At 48.6% G+C, this 20,581-nt stretch overlaps 1 protein-coding gene across 1 annotated transcript in view; it reads left to right on the top strand.

Annotated features, from left to right (window-relative positions):
- The window catches only part of Slc13a4 (solute carrier family 13 member 4), a 37,692-nt gene that overhangs the window by 9,408 nt on the left and 7,703 nt on the right, over positions 1–20,581 (top strand). Inside the window, exons 3-11 of the mRNA XM_038319846.1 lie at positions 7,740–7,876; positions 9,753–9,925; positions 10,319–10,373; positions 12,702–12,741; positions 14,166–14,246; positions 16,437–16,624; positions 17,254–17,373; positions 18,383–18,484; positions 20,061–20,162. Of these exons, the coding sequence (XP_038175774.1) occupies positions 7,740–7,876; positions 9,753–9,925; positions 10,319–10,373; positions 12,702–12,741; positions 14,166–14,246; positions 16,437–16,624; positions 17,254–17,373; positions 18,383–18,484; positions 20,061–20,162 (998 nt within the window). The remainder of the gene's footprint in view (positions 1–7,739; positions 7,877–9,752; positions 9,926–10,318; positions 10,374–12,701; positions 12,742–14,165; positions 14,247–16,436; positions 16,625–17,253; positions 17,374–18,382; positions 18,485–20,060; positions 20,163–20,581) is intronic.

The following is a 20,581-nucleotide window of genomic DNA, read 5'->3' as shown; positions in this document are numbered from 1 at the left end:
AAGAAATGGTTTAGGGAGACATCGCTTCCGGCTTCTCTGTCTAGCATGGCAGGCTCAATCCAAACTAAAGAGTCAAAGGGCTAGAAGGAGCTCCCATAATGAATACCATGTGTAAGGGGAAACTCTGGAACAGGTGGCTGTGTGTGGTCCTCAGATTCCTGTTCCAAAAGGTTTGAGCCAAATGATCATCACATCAGGGACACTAGGCTAGAGATGGACTCTCCTGACTTGGCAGGTGATTGGACACTATGGTCTCCTTGACTTTAGGATTCTGCCATTCGTTTTTTGGATAGGTCTTCATACATAGTCTAAGTTGACCTCAACACCCAAGCATTCTCTCCATACCTGCCTACAACCTTCCCAAGAGCATCCTGTAATACCTCTCTCTGCTGGTGCGCAGAACTGGTCCTGGATTTTAGGTTCATTTTCTTTGTTTGGGCTCGACTGTAATTGTTACTGACATTCTATCTGTCTTAAAAGTCTTCTCACCCCTTACTACTGTGTTGCTTGTGATGCTGACAGCCTGGGCACAGGAGCAGTGCCACTCCAGTTAGCTGACATCCTCTGTGCTTAGGAGGAATGGCATTCAGAGAGCACCAAAGGAACAGGCAGGGAGGCGGGGCGGCGTGAGATGCATCATGGCACCATAGGAGGAGCTTGGATCAGTTTCCTGGGAAGCCAAGGCACAGAAATTACTTCTGATAGTATTTACATGTTCCCTCTGTACACTCCCCCTCCCCCTCCCCACCTTCTGCCCCTGCCCTGCAAGCCACTAGGCCAGCCTCACTGAGATTCAAGCTCCTGCCAGGACAAGAGAGATTGGAAGCAGCCCCCACTGGGATAGCAGCCTTATCCTGCTGGAGTCTGATGTCCTGACTCTGCCTCCCTGCTGGCTCCCAGTCTTTCTGACCCTCTGGATGCCGCCTGCTGTACAAACCCTGGCTTTCTCTGTTTGTTCAATGCTGAAGCCACTCCTCCACCCCACTCTCAAGGTCAGAAAGGGCTGTCCCTCCTCCTGCACGCAGGCCCCTTGCCTCTGCTGCACATAGAGGCTGACCCTCCTCCTGCATGCAGGTCCTTCAGGGATATGGGCTGCACCTCAGGTGGGCCATCTACCATAAGCTCAGCCTGCCCTTCGACCTCAGCTGAACTTCATATCAGACTGGATACAGGAAGCTGTAGACCCTGTAGCCTTTGAGGCTAAGTTCTTGTTTCTGTGGGAGGAACAACTTCATCTGAGCCATCACCAGACCAAACTTCATGCCTGGCCTCAAGCCCAGCCCCTGCCTCAGCCGTCCCACCCTGTGTACTTTGCAGAGTGAGTCCTGAGTGAGAAACTGGAGTTGTGGAGAACAAGGTCAAGACCTCCAGCCACATGGGAGTTAGGCCAGGTTTGGGGTCTCCCTGAGTGTCCATCTAGGACTCCTTGCTAAGGTAGAGTGTTAAAATAATTTTTTAAATATTTATTATTTAGTTATTTTTATGTGTATGCATGCAAACCTGAATGAATTTATGTGCACTGCATTCATGCAGGTGTCCTTGAGGCCAGAGAGTGTCAGATCCCCTGGAGCCAGAGTTATAGGCAGTTATGTGAGTGCTAGGAACAGAACCCAGGTCCTCTGGAAAAGCAGCAAATGCTCTTTATCACTGAGCCATCTCTCCAGCCCCCAAAAGAATATTTTTTATAAGCAACAGTACCTTTTTTCTCCTTCTCTTTTTTCTTTTCTGGGGTCCTTCACTTATTTGTTGAGGAGCAGGAGTCTTACCATGTAGCCCAGGCTGGCCTCAAACTTTCCATCCTCCTGCCTCACCTGGCATTACAAATGTGTGCCACCAGGCCTGCCTGACTCAATACTTTTCCTTTAATCCCAATCTTAAGAGACTCAATATACAAAACAGGAGAAAGAGCAAGGCCTACTCAAAAGGGATGGGAGCCTGAGGTGCCAGTTACTTGGACTTCCCTGGTCTCTTCCTTTCCACAGCTATCCCTGGAATTAACTGCAGCAGCAGATGCACTTGAAAACCATTGTTCCCAGGAATAAAGATCCACTGATGAGAAGGAGCCCCTACAGGACATTTTCAGCATAGTGGCATTGCTGCCTGGAGGGAATGGCAAGCAGAGAGGTAGACATGGCTGGCCTTTGTGTCCTCCTTAGACACTAGCCAGAGTAGACTAATGTCCCTGGTTTTGACAGGACCCAATGTTATGGCAGAGCGAAGTCAAGCATCTAGTTCTGAGTCTAAAGTTGTAGATGTGTCCACACTGTGGCCCCCAGACTGCATGCCCCCTAAAATAACTATGAATGCAGTCCAACATAAAATGTAAACTGGGGCTCGGGAGATGGCCTAGTGAGTTAGAGAACAGTCTGTGAAATTAAGAGGACCTGAGTTCAAATCTCCAGCACCCATGAGAACACCAGGTGTGGCTGTAGGTGTCAAGTGCTGCGCCTAGTCCCATGGGCCGAAGAAAGGTGGATTCTGGGAATGCAACAGCTGGCCAATCAGGCTGAAAGAGCACGCTTTAGGCTCAATGAGAGGTTTGCCCACAATGTAAAATTTGCCAGGGTGGAAGTACCTACCCCCGTGGACATTGTAAGACCCTTGTGCTGTTCTGAGTGAAAGGGCCTTACTCGCAGGAACAAGGAGTCAGTCCTCTGTCTGTCTGTCTCCCATGAGGATGGCCCCCAAAGAGGTCCAAGCCCACATTCTTTGTGAGAAAAACAGCAAGATGAAGTTGATATCTGGATTTCCATTCTCAAACATCTTAGAACAGAGCCATAATCTCCTTCCTCCCATTAAAAAAAATCAAAAAATAGTACATAGTCCACCACACACACACACACACACACACACACACACTTATACATTATAAGTAAGGGCTATGTCCCAAGTCTCCCTGTGGTTGCCTAGAAACATGGAGCATTTAACATTGGATGTATTATGTTGCCTGGTGCCCTGCAGTTTTGCCACTGAGGACCAGAGTTCAGATGTCCTTCTGGAGTTTAAGCTCACTGCCACCTTTCCATCACTCCAGTCCTTGCTTTAGGGTCATCATTAAGTACAATGAGTTACTTGAGCACAGGTACTACAGGATGGCAGTGATTCTAATGACTAACATAGCCGATGGATGTCTAGCAGGAGACTCACGTATACAGAGTGGATACACTGGGCCTGGGGATAACGTGTGTTATCCGGGAGGCAGGAGAGACTTCATACTGCTGCTGGGAAGAGTACAAGTCAAAATTCAGGGATTGTTTATTTCTGGAATTTTCCAACCACTGTTAGCCTTGGGTCACTAAAACCACAGAAAGCTAAAACTGCAGATCAAGGGAGGTTGCTGTGTCCAGAGTACATTCGTGTCCAGGGAAAGGAATATTTAAAGCTCACCACCTTCAGCTAAAGTCCCCTGAAGTTCCCTAAGAAAGGACTAGTTAATAGGCATCCTTTGGCTTTTGTCCCTCAATCCAAGGCCCAGCCAGTAGCTCTTTCAAAGTCGTCCCTCTCGTCCCTCGCTGAGGAAACCTGGATGGATCTCTCTTCTGAGTCTGTCCGTCCCTCCTGTTTCTTCTCATTCCCTTCCCCTGCTTGTTCTGGCAGACCAGAGCTCCACCCCTCACTCCCCAGCCCCAGGCACTGATTTCTGTTCCTTTCTTGATAAGCACTTCCTGCTGAGCACTCCTCCGGAGGCCCAGCTGCTCTGTCTCGCTCAAGGCCACCAAAGCCCCGGCTGTAGTGAGTTAAGTCGCTCTGCTGTTGCCACTTCCCAGGCCGGAGTGACCAATATGGGGTCTGTTAGCTTGTCCTAGAGCCTCTAGCTCATGGGCAAGATGGTTGGGTATGGGGTGGGGGTAACAGCCAGTGGCTGCTCTCCAGAGCCCAGGCTCCTCCCATACCCCTCTATGATGACACCTTTTCCAGGGGACCCATCTCCTCTAAAATGCAGTCTCCAAATACTTATTCACTCCCAGGAAAGCCACAGAGCTGAAAGGCAGAGGAGGCAATGGCTGCCCCACACTCATCACAAATCCATGTGCTGTCTTCCTGGGAGAAGTACCGTTAGACCTTAGTGCTGCTTATAGATAACTCCAACAGGTTCTGCTATCAGCTCTTCCAAGCCGTCAAGTATTAGAACTTGGGACATTTGTCCTGCTAGAGGACACCGCATGGCCTGAGAAGAGAGAAAGAGTATAAAGATGTGGGCAGGGAAGGGAGACTCAGTGCTGGCATCAGCTAGTGAGGTGTGCGTGCCCCTGTGTGGGCACTGCTGGGCTGGGAGTAGGACGCTGTACCTGCTGGAAGGAGACTGGGACAAGGTGGCAGCTTTAACAAAGTCAGGAAGCAGGTAGCACACTCTAGAAAACGGTTAAGTTAATCCTTAGGAATCTGGAGACTTGGAGGTGCCCTGGAGGGGCTCTAAATAAGCGAGGTCTTGATGTGGAAGAGAAGCCAGTGGGCTGGGAAAATCACAGACACCTCCACGGAGCAGTGTGAAGGAGCAGGCAGCCCTGTGTCTTAGCTCCGTGCAGGAGCCTGCTCCATATGCGGATCGCCCCAGACCGGGTCAGGCTTTGAGTAAAGTTTCTAGGAACAGGGAGAGAGCCACCAGAAGTCCTGGTTGTTACATAGCAGGCCACGCTAGCTAGGTTTGCAGCTGGCATTTAATCATGGCAACAATTAAATTACAAGGTAGGGATTTACATAACCCTACTTTTCATTGAGATGAAAAGAAAAGAGCCGAGAGGGGTTGCATAATCTCCCTAGGGTGGCTGGCTCTGGAATTCTCGCTCCTCCCACTTTCCTGTGCAAACTCTTGTGTTCACAGCCTATATCAAGAGAGCCCCTGGCTCACATACAAGAGGTCAGGGAGGCCACCTGAATTGATCGAAGCTCATCAGACAATGAGAAAACATCACAGAGCCAGTAACACGCTGAAGCGGAGTCTTTGATTGGCACCAGGCCTCAGCAGTTACAGCCAGTGTCAAGACTGTGGCTGTGGATGAAGGTTAGGAATGTATGCCGGCCTGGGCTTTCTGGATACTGAATGGCCCGCTCGCAGTTGGTTTCTGGCTGGTCCACCTCATACAGCATGGTACCTAGTAGGTTTTAGCTTCGGCTATGCTTGGATACCCCGCCTTTGCCCTCGCACTGTGACTTCATACGGGTTCCTCAACCTCTCTGAGTTCACTTATCTTAAAACTAAACACAACCAGTGTATGTCCACTAGGACCTCTGCAGGGCTCGGTGGAAAGAGCAATTGTGAATTGCAGAGCACCTGGAGCGTAGACGGTCCAACCTACCTGACGGTCCTCCTCTTATCCTTGGGTGGGACGGAGAGTAGTCCCACCTCCGAGGAGCACTGAGCCTTCTAGAAGACATCACAGGCGAGCTGGTGTTATGAGATGGCACCTGCCAAAGTAGCAGAGAACACGCCGTTGCTGCCAGCTTCCTAGGAGAAGAATTACAGTCTCATCAACTCTTCTGTGGCAGGAAGCAGGGGTCACAGGGTAGTACACGGATCATTCCCCATGATTTTCCATGTCGTATGTCTGCTGTGGGGTTCCCTCTCGGTAGACAAAGGAAAATTCAAGGCTGTCCCAAGCCAACTCACAGAAGCCTAGGGAGGAAACTAGAAAGGTACTGGCCCCATAGCAGCTATGGCCCCATAGCGTCCCAGTCATGCTCACTCTTCCTGTGGGACAGTGTCTTCCCCAGGAACGTTTCGAACTGCCTGTAGTAGAAGACCTCCTATGGCCTCTGGGAGCATCTGTGACCATGGTCAACTGATGAGGAAGCTTGGGGACAAGAGCTAGGTCAACCAGAAGCACAGGGCTCTGCCTCCCAGAAAATAGTCGCAGGCATGAACCACACCGTGAAAACAAAAACAAACAAACAAACAAAAAACCTCATGAAATTTCCAAGCGGGGTCAGGGGTATAAGCAAAGAGAAATGGAGTAGGTGCTGTTGTTGTGGCTACAAAGGTGTGCTTGAACCAAGTTTAAACTGAACGAGTCTATCATGAAAGCGGCAGTCTCCTTCCCCAGCTCTTCCTCAGTTTTTCCAAGTCCCACCCATCCAGCCTCAGACGCCATGCCTTTCACCCATGCTACCCCCTGGCACTAATCACCATATTCTCACTGAGTCACTGGTTTTAGACATTATTAAATGACACCTCCCATGTGGCAGGTAAGAACTGTGTCCTCTTATACGCCCCCCCCCCACTGTGGTTCCCTTCATTCTCCAATAACTAACTATACAGGAGGGGTGGTGGCTGCAGGTACGTACGTACCACAGTGTATATGTGGAGGTCCTTACCTTCCACCCTGTTTGAGGCTCTCTTGTCTCTTCCTCTCTATGACAGTCTAGCTGACCAGAGAGCTTCCAGATGACTCTCCTGTCTCCGCCTCCCATCTCCACACAGGAGCACCGGGATTACAGATGCATGCTTTTTATGTGGATTCAGGGGATCCCAGTTCATAGCATCAGGCTGGCTGGCTTATTTTACCAACCAAGCCATCTCCCCAGCCCTCCCAACTTCTTTTAATTCAGTAACCAAAAGGAAACTCTTAGTGTGGTTATATAAATGTCATTGACTTCCAATCCCACATATTTTACTATATTTAAATGTCCTTTACTGCACAATTATTTTTCCTGAAGTCAAAAATGTTCTTGTTTGGTCACTCTGAGAGACATTTTTTAAATTTAAAAGTTCAACTCCTCACTTTCTGCCATGGTTCTTCCAACTATGTGATTATTATTTATTGATTGATGCATTATTAATTTATCATTTATTTATCTACTTTTGCATGTTATTCCACTATTAGCAATCCAAAATTTTTACTGAAAGACTGAAGAGATGGATGTAAAAACTAACCAAACCTCAGCACACACCTCAAGCCACCACCCCAGCCTTGCCCTGAGCTCTCTGCAATGTTTAGCGTTAAGTAAAGCCACAACCCCAGTCTTGCCCCAAGCGCTCTACAGTGTATGGAATTTTTGCACCAGGTCTGAACTTGGCTTTGAAGTCTGTTCCGAACGTAGAGCCAGGGATGAAGACAGAATGTTCTGAGTGGGGACATGCCAGAGCATGTGATGAGAAAGGGGAACCAGGAGTGGGGAGGTTCCACAAGGAAGAGGGTGGGTGTGCGGGGGAGACCATGCGGATGAGAAGGGAAAGGGCAACCAAAGGGAAGGATAAAAATTCTATCCCGTGGAGTGCGGCAGCACTTGGCTAGAATCCCAGCACAGGTCTATGCTATTGCATCCTGTTTTAATAATTTTTTTAAAGATCAAAATAAAAATACATATGAATGTGTGTTAATTTTTTTAAACTCACATTCATAAAATAAATTTACTAAAGAAAAATTCACATCAAATTCAAATTTAGTACCTACCTTCTACAAGTGGAGACTATTGGCCACATGGAGTTATTATTGGAGGAGGTGAAATGGGATGGCCTTTGTGAAGAGCTTGATATGGTAGATGTCCAAGGTCAGCCGGTGCTTAGGAGCTAACCCACGATTTTAGCTAGTGGTGGAGATTAATGGCAGAGTGTTTGTCCGGCCTGGGAAAAGCCCTGGGTTTGATCCCAGAACTGCAGGATGCTAAGGGGAGGGGATAACCAGGTATTGACTAAGCCTCACCTCCCTGCTTCTCCTTCACCAGCCTCTGGCTCTCAGAACACTCCGAACCGGCCATGGCTCTTTCCCAGCCCGTGGCTGACCTCGCCGCTCTCCCTACAGGTGGCGGCCGAGTACTTCAAGAACACCACACTGCTGCTGGTGGGTGTCATCTGCGTGGCGGCCGCCGTGGAGAAGTGGAATTTGCACAAGCGCATCGCCCTGCGTATGGTCTTGATGGCTGGAGCCAAGCCAGGCATGTGAGTCACGTGTGGGGTCCGGAGGGGCGGGGCCTGAGCCGCAGCACGACGTGTACTTGCGCTCCTCAGCGAATAGAGGAGATTGACATCAGAGTGATGGATACTGACCTCCCGCATCCGCGGGAGAGATCCGATAGCCGGAATGCAGATTCGCACAGTAGCCCTGATGGCAACTCTCAGCCCATCTAAGGCATTCACGTCACACCTAGATTGTAAGGACAGCAGGTTTGCAACACCTGAGGGCCTGGGTAGAAAGCACAAAATGGACCAACAGAAACAGTTTGCCAGGTTTTTTTTTTTTTTTTCCCACTGTAGGTTAGGGTACACCCTGGACCAAGAGGTGGGTGGCTTCCCCATTGTCATTTAAGAAGATATGGGCGTGTCTTTCCATACACCCAAGTTGCTGGTGATGCTTCAGACCCATCAGGCAGGCAGTGAGTGTCTCTCCATGTCCTCCCATCCTCTCTCTTTCTCCTTCCACTCTGCCTTCAAGAGGCCAGCAAAGGAGAGATCCCCACCCTCACAGAATATGCAGGGGCGTCAAGGGGGCCGGTTTTGTGGGATGGGATGCCCCTTGCTCGTCTTCCCTTTTTCTGCGCCTAGTTCAGAACTTTCCACTACATCTTAAGCGAGCTGCCTCGCCAGTCCCAGGGGCAAACTGTAAATCAGGTAGCCTTCATTTCCAGCATCGGTCTTCTAGGCTAACATGTTGGAACTCTAAAGCGTGTTCCTGTCTCCCAGGTTGCTAAGGGGAGTTGCTAACTACAGCTTAATCCACGCAGGCCCAGCAACCATCTGCCCACTCAGCTTGGGGGGGGGGGGCATTTCTTCCATCCTGTTGGGACCTTATGGCTCCTTTGTTTTAGTTTAGCGTTGTTTCTTTTGTGGTACTGGGTGAGGGGGTTGGTGGAATGAGTGAAGCAAGCCCGGACCTCGCCCTGGGCAAGCGCTGTAGCCCTGAGCCACATCTTTAGCCCCTGCAGAGCTCTTGAAAACAATACTATCGACAAGAACTTTCGCCCATTTGTGTTTCCCTTCTTCCCTATTTACCACACTACCCAAGCAAGTTTGCGCCCGCGTGGCATGCTGCCAGTAAGGTGTGCAAAACATTCTAACTATGTGGCTGTCAGTTCAAACAAAACACTGGCAGAACTCTGCCCTACTTGGGCACAGTCCACTTACCTGCTGCTCCCAGACTGTGCAAGGTCATCTGAAATATAAACAAAGACACTTTTGTGTCACCTTATCGAATGACAACTAGCACCCGGTCTGTATAGGCACAGCTTGCCCTGTGCTTCCAAGTCAAGGGGAGATAATCTGAAAGATATTTCTGCTCTGTGTTCCTCCAAGCTTGACTCTTCTAGAGGCCAGCTGGAGACACGCACACAAGCGGGGAAAGAGAACACTTTTGTGGCTTTGTGGCCATTCTTGCAGTTAGTTGATGCAGAGACAAGTAGCCGGGTAACTGAGTGCCCGGACTTTCCTCTCTGTTTGCTCCCAAATCGCTATGCTGACTTACACAGAGCAAGGCATACAGCTGTGCCCTAGACTCCCTGGCTGCAGGGAGAGGGGAAAGAACCCCCTTGTCCATAAGAGACACATCACAGGGCTCCACCTAATGTCCACAGAGCAAGAATAACAACCAGTGAGTCCGTACCCTGGGACCTTTCCACCAAAGCTATCCTTTCCTTCTTTAAAGGCTTTTTCCTGGCCATGGTCACTAGCCATAAAATGCGAATTGTTCGCTGGACCAATGCTCGAATAAAGGCTCCTCTGCACTCAGCATTGGGAGCTCAAAGCTGGCCGGCACCCTGTGGGTCATAAGGCCCAATTCCACAGCTGCATGCTCCACCCCAATCGCCCCTGCCCTCCGCAGGCTGCTGCTGTGTTTCATGTGCTGCACCACCATGCTGTCCATGTGGCTCTCCAACACCTCCACCACCGCCATGGTGATGCCCATCGTGGAGGCCGTGCTGCAGGAGCTGATCAACGCCGAGGAGGAGCAGCTGGTAGCGGGCACCTCCATCCCTGAGGAGGCGGAGCTTATGGGTACAGTTCACTGGAGCTCAGCTCCCCCTGCTCCTCCGACCTCCTCCCTGGATTCCCTGCCAGTCAAGGCAACGCTGCCCAACCTGGTGTCCATGCCCTTTTCTTCATTTCCGTACTTTGCCCATGACAGATGCCATAACCCAAGTACCCTTTACCCATGGACACTCTCCCTTCCTACTTGGCTCACAGGTACTCCCCGCTTCTCTTTGTCTCAGGTGCTCAAGCATTATTGCAAAACTCTAGGGTCTGTCTGCATCTACACCTGCACTGTACCAGAGAGAAGGGGAGGGGATCATCTACCACACCTCTGACCCTGTCCTGAGCCCTTGACTTCCACATACAGGGCCCACTCCTGCCTCGGTTTTCACTCCCTGTGTTTCTCTACCACCATAGGTCTTGATGTAAACAACAGACAAACTTCTGTGGAACTCATCTTTGTCAACGAAGAGTAAGTATGACTTTCCTCCTCCCAGATAGGGTTTCTTGGGCCCATGGGAGAGGCCAGGAAAGATAGAACCAAAGGCATCTCCTTTAGATATGGTGTACCAAGCTCACCATCTTGTCTCCATTGATAGACTCTACTTCTCAAGATCTTGAGGGCATCTCCTTTAATCCCAGAATACTTGGGGATGAGGAAGAATAAAAAGATGGTACATCTGAGTAAATGCAGGAGCTGCCCTGTGACTGCCAAGGACAATTTCACCTGCACTGATGCACTTAGAATATTAGTTGGTGGCGGACGGTATGATGCTCTAGAAAGCCAGAAAGCCAGGAAGAGAGAAACATGTTCTTCATATGTGTGGAGTCTATGCACAGCTGACTTCCTTCCAGAGCCTATATACAAATACGGTTGTTACGGGTATTCCAGAGTGAATGCTACACATTTAAAAGTTGTATTTTGTGATGGGTCTTTGTAATTTTCCCTTTTAAACTAAAAACAAACAAACAAACAAAAAACAGAGAGTTCACGCTGAGTGAAGTCAACCTGTATAGCTGGACAGACACAGAGGGGACCTGGCAGAAATATCATCTTTGTCTTACCCCTGACCTCCATCATGACTTATATACAGCCTTGCTGCCTTTCACCTTTGCTGGTATCTTAGGCAGATGCCACAGCTTTTCTGGTCCTTTCAGAGAAGCAGAAGGATCCCGTTTTCAGATCCTCGCAGTCTAGCCCAGGCTCATGTCAAATCTCTCATCTCTCTCCAAAACTTCTCTCCTCTCCCTGAGCCCACACCTGCTCCCTCTGGGCCTAAGCTTGCAGAAGAAAGAGATCAAAGAGAGGAAAGGAACTGACCTTCCATTGTTCCCCATCCCGTCCCCTACTGTCCCCTCACACTGTTGCTTCTGCTGTCTCCAGAGTTCGGGCAAATGTAGGATACAGAAAAGACCAAAGGGCAAAAACGTTCCAGGCTAGAATCCTGTCTGAGATCCAGTCCCTAGCTGTCACTTGTAAGTGCCCACCTTCAGGGTTCACAGGTCACCCCCTTGAAGTGACCTCCTCATCACCCATGCCTGGTGGCTCTTGGCTCTTGGATGGCCACATATCTCCCTCCTTGTCAGTGTTCTGATGGTTCAGCCTCGATGTTTCCTGTGGTCACTGTTTTCCAAGCAATGCTTTCCAAGATGGCTCCAGTCCTGCTTCTTCCCGTGTGTCCCCTCCCTGAGAAGATGGGCATCATGCCCAGTTGCACACAGGCTGCTCCTATGACCATAGTAACTATTCTCTCTGGCCTTTCTGACTCCACTGTAGCCGTACCAAAAGTCTGAAACAAAAGCTCATCTGTCCCTAGTCCTCCGTGATCCGCTGAGCTCATGGAAGTACGGGCACTTGGTGCTCTTCTGTGTAACCAGTGCCTCCCCTGCCTTCTGAAGCGATCCTCGCTTCCCCTTTCAGCCAGTCTAGGAAGGAAACATGAGTCCTTCTTGTAATCTCCAAAGAACCCTTTACTGTAATCCTCTTCAGCTCCTACTGATGGTTACCGGACTCTATGTCCTGTGTGTCAGGGCCCAGCACTGTCATCCGCCTTCATAGTGGATGAGCCTGTAGGGCCACAGTCCGCACAACTGACATAGACTATAAACAGCTACTGAGAACTCCGTGTGTCGGGATTTCTGATTGTTCCCATCTTCCTCTGTCTTCAGGGAAAAGACTGGGGAAGCCACAGGTATGGGAGGGACTCAGCGCATACAGCTAACTGTCCCCTCCCTGAGGTGCAGACACAAAATTCTTCCTCATCTTTTCTCTTCCCCGCCTGTCCTTCCTGCTGTTGTCCCCTCAGATAGCATGTCACACATTTCTGTTTCTAGATTGTGACCTTCTTGAGGCAGCTAGTAAGGATACCATCCGGGCACAGGTTTTCCAATGAGACATTGAGAGACCCACGGGCACCCACTTCAGACATCCTAGCGCTAAGTGGTGGTGTGACTAGATGCTGGTGGCCTGGATCTGTTACGAATGTTGACGGTGTCATAAAGAATGAAGCTCGAATTTAAGTGCCTGCACCCAATCATAACTCCATATCTGCTAATATTAGGGGTGTTGGTGTCACTTCAAAGGAAGCTTCTGGGCCGTTCCTGAAAGGAAGCAAGCCCCTGGACTCTTAGAGAATCTTAGGAGTCACGGGAGACTAGGGAAACATTGGTCCTCTTTGGAGGCTAGAAAACTTGAGTCTAACGTTAAGACCCTTATACCAAACACTGAACTCGAGGAAGAGCACCCTTCTCACCACGCTTGCTCCACTCGGCTTTCCCTGATTCTTTTGCTTCTTTTCAGCACACCAACTGCAGACTTCACTTCTCTGATGCAGAACAAGGTATGGCCTCAGTTCCCTGCCCTGGGCTTTGACGTCGCGTGGAATTCCCTCAAGATAACTGGGGCACCGAGATGCCTGGTAGCTTTTTCTATAGCCCAGCAGCCTCGGTGGATTAAGGCTCTTGAGATACTCAACCGGGCTGGACACGAGAAGGGCCATTGGGGCTTCAGTCAAGGGTGTGGGTGGTTCTGAACCCCAGCTCTGAGTCCTGGGTACTAAGCAAAACAAGTTAAATAAGTAAAATACAAGTTAATCTTTTTAATGGAAATCAAAATTCAGACATTCTGATTTGAAGAGCCATGTGTTCAAGCTCAGGATTATATTCCTCTCACTGGGGTTTCCATTCGCAAAACCGTAATACTAAAGAGAGCAGCGTTTACCCGTGTGCTGTTGCTCAGACTCGAGAGCAGGGTTTCCCTGTGTGCTGTTGCTCAGACTCGAGAGCAGGGTTTACCCGTGTACTGCTGCTCAGACTCACCCTCTTCACATCTCTTCACAAGAAGAGTAACTGAAGCTGGGCAGTGGTGGCGCACACATTTAATCCCAGCACTTGGGAGGCAGAGGCAGGCAGATCTCTGTGAGCTCAAGGCCAGCCTAGTCTACAAGAGCTAGTTCCAGGACAGGCTCTAAAGCCACAGAGAAACCCCGTCTCAAAAAAAAAAAAAAAAAGTAACTGGCCGATTAAACTGTGCAATTTTTTTACTTATTTATTTATTTTGGTTTTTTTCGAGATAAGGTTTCTCTGTGTACCTCTGGTTTTCCTAGAACTCACTCTGTAGACCAGGCTGGCCTCAAACTCACCTGCCTACTCCTGCCTCCCTGAGTGCTGGGATTAGAGGCATGTGCCACCACCACCTGGTTCTGTGCAATTTTTAAAAAACAATATTTTATTTAAAAGATTTTATGTGTATATCTGTATGTGTCTGTGCATGTGTGTGTGTATACATGTATGTACAGAGACGTGCAAAGTCCCAAAGATGGTTTCAGATCCCCTAGAACCGAAATTCTAGGTGGTTCTGACCTGGGTGCTGGGAACTGAACTCAAGTCCTCTGCAAGAGCGGTCATGCTCTTAACTGCTGAACCTTCTCTCCAGCCTCCAAACTGTGGATTTCACTGTGGTAGATTATTCCTAATGTTTCGTGGTTTTGGAAAGAATAGAGTTCTTCACCTGCTAATAAGCTCCCGGAAGCTCGTCTTGCCTATAAAGACAGAATGGTGATCCTAGGTTTCAAATCTTCTTCCCCTGGCTGGATGGAACCTGTGAAGATGGATCCTGACCCTGGGTAGGAGTGCCCTTAGGAATGCCCTCTCAAGCTTCTGCTCTCTGAGTCCCTGTGGTAGCTCTGGGACAATCAAGTGGTACCTCTCCAGGCACCTGGACCACATGCTCTTCCTAACAGTATGATGTCTTTTGTCCCAGCAGAACCTAAACGGTGTGCCCATGGTCACCAAACCTGTCCAAACAACAAACCAGCAGCAACCAAAGAGGCAGCATTCATCACAGGTAACTGAACCCTATATGAAATAGCTTATACCTCTGAACATCTGGTCCTGATGTTGTCATTAGTGATTTGTCATCTGACATATGTGTCTGACGTGTGTGCCATGGAAAGAAAGTGCCTGAGCTCACTGGACAGAACCAAGAGCCAAAATGTGCCACTTTCTGGGTCACAGGTTTTCAACTGTCAGCGCTTTTATGTTGGTAGAGATGAGGTTCAAATGATTCTTTGAGGGCACTATAAATATGTATTTCTAAAATTACATTTATTGTGTGTGTGTGCAGTGTGTGTGCACGTGCAGTGCATACATGTACACACAGGAGTATGCAGGTACAAATGTGGAGGTCAGAGGACGATTTGGGGGAGTCAGTTCTCTGCATCTACAGTGTAGGTCTCAGGGATCTAACTCAGGTCATCGGGTTTGGAGACAAGTGCCTTAACCCATGAAAGCCATCTCACCAGTTCCCACGGTAGATATTCTCTCTTAGTGTCCTATAAGCACAGTTGCTCTTCTGCACAAATGAGCCTTCTCCTGTTGCTGTAACTCTAAAACAAAATGCAGAAATGCAGCAGATGCTGAGGCTGATCTGAAGAGGCACTGGGCACCTATAGCCCTTGATTTCAGACATTTTTATCCATCACCGGTCTCGGTCATTTTACATCTTCACTGCCACCATTAATAAACGCCACCATTTATAAAATGCTTACTCCGTGAACATGTACCAAGCCCAGTGCTAAGCATTTTCTCCACAGTCCTGGCTCAATAAAGTAGTGATTTTGAACTTCACTCTTGCAAATGAGGCACAGCAATGAAATCAGAAGTCAACAGTGGGATGCTGGGAAGCACAGCATCTCGATTCCAAGGCAGTGTGCACACATAGTTAAACCCTTGGCAGACTTTTGGCTATGAATTGGAAACCTGTTAAAAGCTACAGTTAGTTCATGTATTCAGGCTCGTAGTTGGGTTTTTTGTTTGTTTGTTTGTTTTTCTTTACTGTTTGGGGGGGTCTGCCACCCGGTTTCCCAAATAATCACATGGAGACTTTCATTCTTATAAATGCCCAGTCTTAGCTTGACTTGTTTCTAGCCAGATTTTCTTAAATTATCCTATCTACCTTTTGCCTCTGGGCTTTTACCTTTCTCTTTTCTATATACCTCTCTTTCCTTCATACTCCGTGGCTGGTTCTATGGCTGTGTGACTGTTTGGCTGTGTGCCTGGGTGCCTGGCTGGCTACGTAGTTGGGTGGCTGTGTGGCTGAGTGGCTGTGTGGCTGTGTGGCTGAGTGGCTGAGTGGCTGGGTGGCTGGGTGGCTGTGTGACTTGGTGGCTGGGTGGCTGGGTGGCTGGACTCTGATATTCTCTTCTCCTTTTCTGGCTCCTTGATCTCCTCTTTCCAGATTTCTCCTCCTTTTTATTCACTCTGCCTGCCAGCCCCACCCATCCCTCTCCAGTCTAGCTATTGGCTGTTCAGCTCTTTATTAAACCAATCAGGTGTTTTAGGCAGGCAAAATAACACAGTTTCACAGAGTGCAACACATCTTTGCGTCACTAAACAAATATTCCACAGCATAAATGAATAGAACACATCTCAAATTAACATTTCGCAACAGTTAAGGGTCGTAAGAAGCAGGCAAGATGGCCAATTCTAAAAAGCAGTTTTCCTTTTTGGTCAGCTGATGCTTGCACCAGGCTCCTCCAAGTTTCTTGCGGCCAGGCATGGTAGTGCTTGCCTGTAGTCCCAGCACTTGGAAGGTGGAGGCAGCCAGATGAGGAATTTAAGACCAAGTTTAGCTACACAGTGATTTTGAGGCTACACTGGACTAATTGACAATGGACCAAAAAAACATTTTAAAAAATGAAAAGAATTAGCGGGAGAGTGAGAGGACCCAGCCTGGAAGGGATGGGGGCACCTGCTTCTTTATTCCATACTCGAGGCCATGAACTGGACCAAGCAGGACTGAGAAGACCATGCCAAGGCCAAGGCTTATGTGCAAAGAGGGGGGGGGGGAAGGGCAAAGGCAAGAGAGAGGAAAGAGTGAGGCAGGGGGGAGAGCTCAAGTGTATCATCTCACGAAAGCTAGGTTCTTCTGTAACTCAGCGCCTGTCCACTGAACCATTGTGCCTCCCGCCTCTCTGGCTTCGTGTCCTGGCTAGCCCATGCTAACCATGGAGATTCACTGATTTTCCTTTGGTAGGAGAAGCCAGGAGTCCTGACCTCCAGCTCCAAGAACCAAGAACCGAACAGGAAGAAGTACAGATCCCACCACGACCAAATGATCTGCAAGTGCCTTTCTCTGAGCATATCCTACGCCGCCACCATTGGTGGCCTGACCACCATTATTGGCACATCCACCAGCCTCATCTTCCTAGAGTATTTCAACAAGTAAGTCCTTCGCTCACTCAGCAAGTGCTAAGTAAGTACCCTCTATTGGTGCCAGGGGCAGAGCCAGAGCGGAGTGGCTGGCATGCCAGTGGAGGAGGGTAAGACCAGTCCAGGATTCTGCTCAGGGAGCTCTTCCATCTGCAGGAAGGCCGTGGGGCCACCTGGATGATGAGGCAAGGGAAACTAGATGGGAGCTTTCCAAAGAACGTACAGCAGTGTGAGGGCTCTGAGGCAGGAGGATGGAAGGGGGGGGACAGATGGCAAAGGGCTGGCAAGACCTACAGAGAGCTTGGCCAGCACCAGGAAGGCCATGAGAAGCCTTCAAGGAGTTTGAAGTAAGGGTGGGTGTTAGAGTTTATAGTTTTGAAACTCATTGTGGATGGAAACTGGGAGCAATGCAGAATAGGGGGTTTAGGGAGCTCCCTTTGGTCTCGGGAGGGACTGCCAGTGAGAAAGAGGAGCTGGCTTGAGTCTGCACAGCTCTAGGTAACATCTGGTCAAGCGTTACTGTAGTTTCCTCTGCCCTGGGCCTGCTGTGTGTCTTCTGAAGGAGCTCTTGGCTGTCACTCCCAGATACCATGTGGAAATAGCATGCGTTCCTTACCCCTGCCCTGGTCTTCCCTCTGCAGCCAGTACCCAGCGGCAGAGGTGGTGAACTTCGGGACCTGGTTCCTCTTCAGCTTCCCCATCTCCCTCCTCATGCTGGTGGTCAGCTGGTTCTGGATGCACTGGCTCTTCCTGGGCTGCAAGTGAGTGTCGGGGCCCTGCTGGCCAAACACCAAGGTTCTCCCAGAGGCTCTGGTGCAAGTGGGCAGGCTCAGACCCAACGGCCTGTGCTCTGAGGATGCAGGGGACGAGACTGAGTGGAACATTGCCTCTTCTGGAGACTCGGAGATTTCATGAACTCTGCCCTTCTCTCTCAGTGCACAATGAGATGGTTTTAATTCTGACCACTTGGCTTGCAGACCTGTCTGGTTTATCGAAAGCTGGAGAGTGTCTGAGGCAGTTTCATTGCCCTCAAGTCATAGAGTAACCTCAACTGCTCTTAGGAAGCAGAGTCTAAGCTGCCCTGGCTTTCATTCTATAGACAGGAGTGATTTCTCTTTAGAAGTTTATTTGGAATGTGCTCGTCATATCTCTCAAAATGACAAGTTGGATGTGACCCTTGTGATATTATTTCTAATATTAAACTGCTTAGTAAGCCTTCTCTTAATAACCATCCATCTACTCTAAAATTTAATTAACCTCAAATGCAAATGGGGAAAACACATATGACGTTTCCTTAGTAAATCGCCTATGGAGCCCATCACTCTTTACTCAACTTACTGTCAAACCAGCGATGGCCTGTATACAGCAGGAAATATTGTAACATAAAACTAGTACCTACCTTTACCCGGACAAACCTTGTCTCTAGACAAATAAATGTGTATGCACACACATACACACACTGGCATACACACACACACACACACACACACTCAACACTCCAACTCTACTCACGTATTTAGGTGTATGAAAACAACTAGACATAAATACCCAGATACCTCTGTAAGACATAAGCCCACACCCCAACTATGTCCAGATGAATATAACCAAAGGCCAGGGGAAGGCCTAAGAGGGGTTGGGTAACTAGGGAGGCAGAAGCTGTGCAAACAGAAGGGCGGGCAGCATTGTGTGAAGAGGTGACCACACAGGAGACGAGCGGTATATCTGACCTCAGAAGCATATTTTACCTTCGTGTTTACTCTCCCTTCCTAGCTTTAAAGAGACCTGTTCTCTGAGCAAGAAGAAGAAGACCAAACGGGAAGAGCTGTCGGAGAAGAGGATCCGGGAGGAATATGAAAAGCTGGGAGACATTAGGTAAGAGCTACCGTTCCCCTTCCCCCTGTCCAGTGCCAACAGTGAGGGGAACCAGCAGCCTTGGTCCTGACAGTCCCCCACACTGGCAGAATTTTCCAGAACTCCACATCTAAGCATTCAGAGGGTGCTATTTAATGTCAGAGCCATGCTGGCTCGGTTTTCAGTGGCTACCCTCTTCTGTCTTCATAGTCCGAGGTATGGGGTGTTGGATCTAATGGGACAGCTGGAGAAAATTCAACAGAAAGAAAACACAACCCACTGATGGAACCTGTGAGACTCCTTGCAAAGTCAGGGGTCACTGCATGTCTCAGATGGGCCACAGTAGTGACCCAGCTGTCACCCTCGGGGAGCTGGGGGCCTCGGTGCTATATTTAGAGCATAAGACACAGACTTGAAGATAGGCAATCACTACCAGCTTGACTAACACTCTGTCAATATCCCCACAGTGCTCCGGTACAGCCTTCTGACTAATGCTATATGTCCTCTCTCAGAGTGCTCCCTATACTGAACTTTGAGTAAAAAAAAAAAAAAAAAAAAAAAAAAAAAAAAAAAAAAAAAAAAAATCAGATAATAATGATATTTTTAAAGCTTTAATTTATAAAAGGAATAAATGTTCATGGCATGCCGTTTATAAAATATAGGAATGTATAAAAAAAAGTAAAATGGACTTGTATCCTTGTTTTAATTGCTAGCATAATATATTCCTTTCGTGTGTATGTGTAAATTATATGATTAAGCTGGATTTACAATTTCAATTAACTCCAAAGGCTGAGGCAAGAAGGTAAGGTCAAGACCAGACTGGGCAACTTAGACTATTTCAAATTAAAGTCAAAGTGAGCTGGGAAAGTTAACTCAATGATAAAGTACTTGCTAAGTATACATGAAGCCTTGGGTTCAAACTTCAGTACTACAGGCTATGCATATTATAATTATATGTATATATGCATAACTAATGTATATATTTTATAACGTTCATACTGAACATAGTTGTATATGCCATTTTTGCCTAACCGTCTGCTCCAATTATGGCCCCATATCATTCATTCTGCCATAACAACAAGACTATTACTGGTTGGATCTCATTTTAATGGTAATACCAAAATGTACTCACTGCCACAGAACCTCACTGGATAAACAACACTGTTGATCCCTTCTCAATAGGTAATAATTCACTGTGCATTGCCAGTTATTGTCTCAGGTGAAGGGAATAACCAAAATTAAAGCTCCTAAGGTGTATGGTAAATTTCCCCTAAAACACTGGTTGGTAGCAGTGTGTGCCCCCACCGGCCGAATCTGAGGATGCTCACTGTATGGCGTTCTCCTGAGAGTGAAGATTAAGCTGTCTTATTCACAACACCGCTGTGCTCTCTCCCTCCCACCTACATTTCTCCAGGAAACGTGACTTCCAGCAGCCCGGTCAGTTTGTTTCCTAATTCACTGCCAGCCAGTCTAGTACTTAAGTAGCATCTATGTTTGATGTCATCAGTGTTGGCGGTCTGGATAGGCGCTTCCAGAAGCCACGTGAGAAAGCTCAGTTCCCAGTTCTTGAAGCGGCTCTTCCTGCTTTCTTTGACAGTTACCCTGAAATGGTGACTGCATTTTTCTTCATCCTGATGACGGTGCTGTGGTTTACCAGGGAGCCTGGCTTTGTCCCTGGCTGGGATTCGTTCTTTGAAAAGTAAGCAATGCTGTTTCCTCCTGAACCTCCTTCTCACTCATCCCTCGCGCTGCAACCACAGGTTACATAAACCCCAGGAAGCATTTTGCCCCTTGGGAAGTCCATGCTTTCTAGGGAAGAGGCAGTATGGAGCCGGGAAGCTAGCACAGTGTTGGGAGTCCCTGTCTAGGGTTGGAACCAGGGGGGCTGCCACTTAGCAGCCGCGTAACCTTAGTCAGCTTATGGAACCACGCTTGGAAACTCACCCATTTCCCAGGACGCTGGGAGCGTTAAAGGGAACCTCTATAAAGGACTAGCTATGAGACTGTGGCCTCAGAGCCCCGTGGAGAAAGAAGCCACCAGGCGAGATACACATAGGGTCCCAGGCCACCACTGCAGATTTATAAGCTCTCCCAGCACCAGCGTTGAGGCGTGGTCTC

The sequence above is a fragment of the Arvicola amphibius genome, chromosome 2 (assembly GCF_903992535.2).
Source record: "Arvicola amphibius chromosome 2, mArvAmp1.2, whole genome shotgun sequence".
In the NCBI taxonomy this organism is placed as follows: domain Eukaryota; kingdom Metazoa; phylum Chordata; class Mammalia; order Rodentia; family Cricetidae; genus Arvicola; species Arvicola amphibius.
Note: the sequence above shows the minus strand (reverse complement) of the source record. Positions and strands in the feature narration are given on the sequence as shown.